Source organism: Stegastes partitus, unplaced genomic scaffold, assembly GCF_000690725.1.
Source record: "Stegastes partitus isolate 25-593 unplaced genomic scaffold, Stegastes_partitus-1.0.2 Scaffold2328, whole genome shotgun sequence".
Classification (NCBI taxonomy): Eukaryota; Metazoa; Chordata; class Actinopteri; family Pomacentridae; genus Stegastes; species Stegastes partitus.
This window is the reverse complement of record NW_007580059.1, coordinates 30,098-35,613: the sequence shown is the minus strand read 5'-3', so window position 1 is coordinate 35,613 and position 5,516 is coordinate 30,098. Positions and strand designations below refer to the sequence as shown.

The 5,516-nt window shown below is 50.8% G+C and overlaps 2 protein-coding genes across 2 annotated transcripts in view; both read left to right on the top strand.

The window, feature by feature from the left end:
- Positions 1–6: 6 nt before the first annotated feature.
- LOC103374694 (zinc finger protein OZF) lies at positions 7–1,582 on the top strand. Its single transcript, XM_008304808.1, has 2 exons — positions 7–98; positions 171–1,582. The coding sequence occupies exons 1-2, from the start codon at positions 29–31 to the stop codon at positions 1,187–1,189; spliced, it is 1,089 nt and encodes a 362-aa protein (XP_008303030.1). The 5' UTR covers positions 7–28; the 3' UTR covers positions 1,190–1,582.
- Positions 1,583–2,047: 465 nt separating this feature from the next.
- Positions 2,048–5,516, top strand: part of noc3l (NOC3-like DNA replication regulator) — an 11,155-nt gene continuing 7,686 nt past the window's right edge. Inside the window, exons 1-9 of the mRNA XM_008304811.1 lie at positions 2,048–2,182; positions 3,372–3,576; positions 3,824–3,950; positions 4,056–4,210; positions 4,291–4,359; positions 4,492–4,622; positions 4,757–4,918; positions 5,000–5,093; positions 5,164–5,339. Of these exons, the coding sequence (XP_008303033.1) occupies positions 2,174–2,182; positions 3,372–3,576; positions 3,824–3,950; positions 4,056–4,210; positions 4,291–4,359; positions 4,492–4,622; positions 4,757–4,918; positions 5,000–5,093; positions 5,164–5,339 (1,128 nt within the window). The 5' untranslated portion in view covers positions 2,048–2,173. The remainder of the gene's footprint in view (positions 2,183–3,371; positions 3,577–3,823; positions 3,951–4,055; positions 4,211–4,290; positions 4,360–4,491; positions 4,623–4,756; positions 4,919–4,999; positions 5,094–5,163; positions 5,340–5,516) is intronic.

The following is a 5,516-nucleotide window of genomic DNA, read 5'->3' as shown; positions in this document are numbered from 1 at the left end:
GACGAAGTCAGAGGAGAACGCGGTGGAGATGCCCTTCGTGATGGCCGTTACTGTTAAAGACGAACACGGAAACATCGACCTGGGAGCAATCACTGAGAGTCAGTACCTGATCAACACTTGATCAATAACAAGGTTGATAAAACTGAACTGAGCTGCGTGTTTGGTTGCAGGAGCGCAGCTGGAAGCTTCTCAGCCGCCGACGTCCGACCTGCAGCCGCCGAAGGTTTCCGGCTCGTCTGACTTCCTCCTGCAGAACGTCACCTGGAAATACTTTGTGTGCAACACCTGCGGCAAATCCTTCACGACTCAGAGCAACCTCAAGTCTCACCACCGCATCCACACGGGCGAGAAGCCGTTTGCCTGCACCGTCTGCGGCCACGCCTTTCGGCAGCGACAGAGCCTGCAGAGCCACATGCGAACGCACACCGGCGAGCGGCCGTTCGAGTGTCCGCAGTGCGGGAAACGTTTTTCGAAGCAGGCGCAGCTGAAGACGCACGCCGTGGTCCACACCGGAGAGAAGCCGTATGGCTGCGACGTGTGCGGCCGCCGCTTCAACCTGCTGCAGAACCTGCACCGCCACGCACACACCCACACCGGCAAGAAGATCTACGTCTGCTCCGTGTGCGGGAAAGGCTTCACTCGCGCCGTCACGCTGAAGACGCACCAGCTCATCCACACCGGACAGAAGCCCTTCAAGTGCGAGCAGTGCCCCAAAACCTTCCGACACGCCGTCAACCTCAAGAACCACCAGCGCATCCACAGCGGCCTGCGACCGTTCAGCTGCGACCTCTGCGGGAAGAGCTTCCGGCAGGCGGTGAACCTGAAGATCCACCGCAGGATCCACACCGGCGAGCGGCCCTTCAGCTGCCAGGAGTGCGGCAAGACGTTCAGCCAGCAGAGCAGCCTGATCTCTCACGGCCGGACTCACTCCACCGAGAAGCCGTTCGAGTGCAGCTCCTGCGACAAGAAGTTCAACAACGCCAACAGCCTGAAGCTGCACCTGCGCGTCCACACTGGAGAGAAGCCGTACGGCTGCGACATCTGCGGGAAGAGCTTCAGCCAGGGCAGCCACCTGAGGACGCACAAGAGACACGTCCACGCCGGCGGGAAGCAGTTCATCTGCGACAAATGCGGCAAGAGATACTCGGACCAGCGCAACCTGAAGCTGCACAAGTGCAGCTACGCGTGAACGGACCGATGCTTCTACAGGGACTTCTGAACAGAGAACGGGATTAAATGATTTCTTCTTGATAGAATTTATTTTTTCAATTCTTGGAAAATGGTGGACCAATCAGAGCTCAGACATGCTGGAGTGGGCGGAGCCTCTGGTCCAGCAAATAGACACAAACCTGCTTGTTTTCTCCTGTTGTACCCAGGAGCCTCAGTGGCTGTTGCCATGGAGACGACTCCCACCAGGGCTGGGACCCGCCCATCCTAATGCTGCTCTCTGATTGGTTGAAGCTGTGGCTTTAAGTTAATCATGAATGTTTGTGTAAATGTGTACATACGCACATTTTATAATTTTATAAATGATATTTTTCATGTGTTTGGGAAATCTAAATAAACGCTACAAACATCTGCAGGCGGAGCACATCTGTCCAGCTGCCCTACAGCGACGCTACGACAGTTTCCACCAATCACAGCCTTAGAATTATGTTTTACACAGAGTTTGTAAAGCGTTAGCTTTGAGTTTCACAACAAACCATAAAGTAGAGAATGTTTATGATTCTAAACTTTATTTCTAGTGCTTGAATGTAAAAAAGCAGCAATTAGACACTAGAAGAGGTTGTAAATATTACAAATACTCGTCATTAAGGGTCTTAAATCACCTGCACACAGCCGGCAGTACAAAACTGGTTTAACACAATCATCTGGATGTAGGAAAGGGTTCTGGTCATGTTTTACAGTTTTACTGAGTTCCTACTTTAACTTCAGTTTATGTTCCTGTTGTCGTTGTTAATCACTGATCAATAATCGATGATAAACGGATCAGAGGTGTCGTTCCTACGCCGCGCCGCTGGGGGCGCTGTGCGCTGTACACAGCGGGACTTTGGTCACTGCTTCCGGGTCTCTACTCAACACGCGTGCGGCCAAAACACAGCGACTCTCGTGAACACAGAGACCCGGACAAGTGATTAAAGTTCGGCTCGGTTCTGCGGAGACACACGGAGCCATGGCGCCGGTGAGTTAAATCAGCGGTTTACTGGACCGAGTCTGGTCTGAGCTGCTGTTCGAGATCAGAGAAGTCCGTCTGCAGCCAGGGTCCAGAGAGAAAACAGCCAATTTAAAGTTCACCGGTTCACTGAAGATGCGCTGCTATGGCGCTATAAAGAAAAGCGATTATTAAATTAACGTTTTACTGAACGGAGTCTGGTGTGATCTGCAGCGAGAACAGCAGCTTCTGGTGTTTCTTCAGGCTGCTGCCAGACTCCGTAGAGAAACCGGCAAATTTAAAAGTTCAGTGTTTCGTCAGTTCTCACTGTAGAACTCTGAAAACAGGAACCTCTGAACAGCCTGGAACCAGACTCCATGGAGGAAAATGAGATTTTGAAGTCCACGTGTTTATTTAAAACGTGTTCACTTAGTATTGAAAAAAAAGACGCTGTTAAATCAGCGTTTTCCTAAATGGAGTCTGGTCTGAGCCTCATGGAGCAGCTCAGTAGGTTTAATCAAACTGCCTCTGACAGTCAGAAATCAGCTATTTTCACCGTGTTCTGTTGAAAGTTCTCCATTCAGTTCTCTCTGCAGAACTCTGAAAACAGGAACCTCTGAACAGCCTGGAACCAGACTCCATGGAGAAAACTGTGAATTTAAGGTTTTGGTGTTTACAGGGAAATAAACAGACTTCTGATCCTCAGATCATCCGTCTCCTTTACACTTAATATAATTCCTTTATTATTTATAATTCTCTCTCTCGATTCTCATTTTAAACAGAAATCTCTGAGGATATTTTCTCGTTTTTTTGGAATTATACGGTTATTTTCATTTCTTTATTTCCACACCTCAGCATCTGAGTGGTTTTACTTTCCACAAATGAAAAAGACAAACTAAACAACATAAATTTAAGGGACCTAGCATTAAACAGTGGAATATGTGTTATAATTCATGACATTGAAGACAAAATTTGGACTAAATATACAAAAACATAACGTTACAATCTGAAAATCAAACTCATAACTTGAGTTCACAGATGTATGTATTTATTATGCAGTTAAGCAGGTATTTCTCTTGTAAGTATAAATAAAATGTCACTCTTATAAAATGAGAAGAAGGTTTATGAGACATATTTGTCTGTCCTTTGTTCGTGTCTTGCGTTGTTCAGTCACATTTAACAGCTTGGGTTCAGACTGTGTCGTTGTTCCGTCTCGCAGACTCGGTCGAAGAAGCGCCGGCCGACGTTCCGCCGTCTGCTGAAGACGAGCGGCATGAAGCTGGAGAACAAACTGAAGAACCGGCAGCTGAAGCAGCAGAACGTCGCCAAGAAGCAGCGCAAAGAGCAGAAGAGGCTGCGACAGGCGGTGAAGGGTGCCGTAGCCGACATGCCCCGCCCCCTGGAGACGTACTGCAGCCGACCAGGTGAGGGGCCAATCACATGACCGCTGGGTCATCAGGAACACATCAGAACCTCTCCTTACCATCAGGTTCTCCGTGTGCTCGCTTGCTAACCCACCGATCTGCTCCGCCATCATAAAGTGCTCATCTGTCTCTCTGCGTAAACAATAGTTGTGATTGGTTGTCAGTCGTGTTACGTAACAGCCAATCAGGTAGAGCAGCACCGATCTGCGTTCACAGGCAGCAGATTTACCTGCTCTGTGACCGACAGGTGAGGAGGAGGAGGAGGAGGAGTTTCTGGAGTCGCTGCCCACTGACATGATGGAGGACGATGACCTGCAGCAGTTGACCTCACTGGCCCAGCGAGCCTCCTTCATCACCAGAGACCTGTCGTCATGGTAACACACACACACACACACACACAGTCGATGCTGGGTTAGAGTGGGCGTGTCCATGGGCTGACTGACTGAGGTGCGTTTGTTGTGTGTGTCGGGGCGTCGCAGCGGGCCGGTGCACAGCGGGAAGAGGCGCAGCTCAGAGGTGGTTCGCGGCTACGAGAAGGTTCCCAGAAAGATGGTGAGAACAGAGGAGAAGGAGGTGATCCACCTGCTGCCGATCAAAGACAAGACAGGACTGATCCCACAGAGCATCGAGAGAGGTAGCACTGATACTGATTATTGATCGCTGATGATCAATCATCTGAGGAGGAAGTAACACTTCTGCTCTGTTTGATTCAAGTTGTAGAAACGAAGCCGGAAGAAGACGAAGAAGACGAAGCAGCAGCCGAACCGGACGAGTCAGACAACGGTAACAAGACTCCCCGTCTGTAGCATGTTCTGATGTGTGCTGACGTGTCCTGGCATGTTCTGATGTGTCCTGACGTGTCCTGGCATGTTCTGATGTGTGCTGACGTGTCCTGGCGTGTGTCCTCCCGTCCAGAGATGGCGCTGCAGAGTTCGGTGCAGCTGACTCCGGCTCAGAGAGAGCGGCTCAGAGCGGAGAAGATAAACCAGAAGAAGATGACCATCGGCAGCCTGGGATCGGCCATCGTGTCCGACCCCATCAGCAGTGTAAGACTGAGGTTCTGGTCTGGACCGGAATCAGAACCACCATTTTTAAGGGGCAGTGATGTCATGTGACGTGTAAGTTAAAGGGACAGTGCGTGTGACATAACATGCTGTTTGACTGTGGGCGGCTGTGGCAGGTGAAGCGGCTGAAGGAGCTGCGGGGGATGCTGATGGAGGCCGACCCTAGTGTGGCCGTGACCATCAGGAAACTGGTGATGGTTTCTCTGATGGAGATCTTCAAAGACATCGTTCCCTCCTACAGGATCCGACCACTGACCGCCGAAGAGAAAACCACCAAGGTACCAGCGATCCAGATCCGTACATGTTTGTGAATAAAGCCGTGGTTGGGTCGACGTTAACCGTGCGGTCACTTACTGCAGGTGAAGAAGGAAACCCGGCAGCTGCGGGAGTTTGAGGAAGGTTTGGTGAGTCAGTACAAGTTCTACCTGGAGGACCTGGAGCAGACTATCAAAGGTAGGACCCAGCCCACCTACACCTGTCCTCTGCACAGCAAACAGAGTCACAGCTTCACCTCCGTCTGCAGACTGGAAGCAGAAGAAGAAGAAGCGCAGCCAGGCGGTGGGCTTCCAGTCGTACCAAGGCCTCGCCGAAGTCGCCATCCGCTGCCTGTGTGAGCTGCTGCTCGCTCTGCCGCACTTCAACTTCCACAACAACATCATCGTGGTGCTGGTACCACTGATGAACGACCCGGTCCGGAAGGTGAGGCGCTGTGAACAGGGGTGTATCCCCTCACAGTAATCAGATTACTTCTGACAGCAGAGTCTCTGATGTCAGAGTTCAAACTACCAGATTTCCGACATAGAAACAGCAGGTTGTGGTTGGTAGCAGCTTCACTTCACTTGGTTCTGGTGCAGAAGCTCTTGATGATGTTGTTCT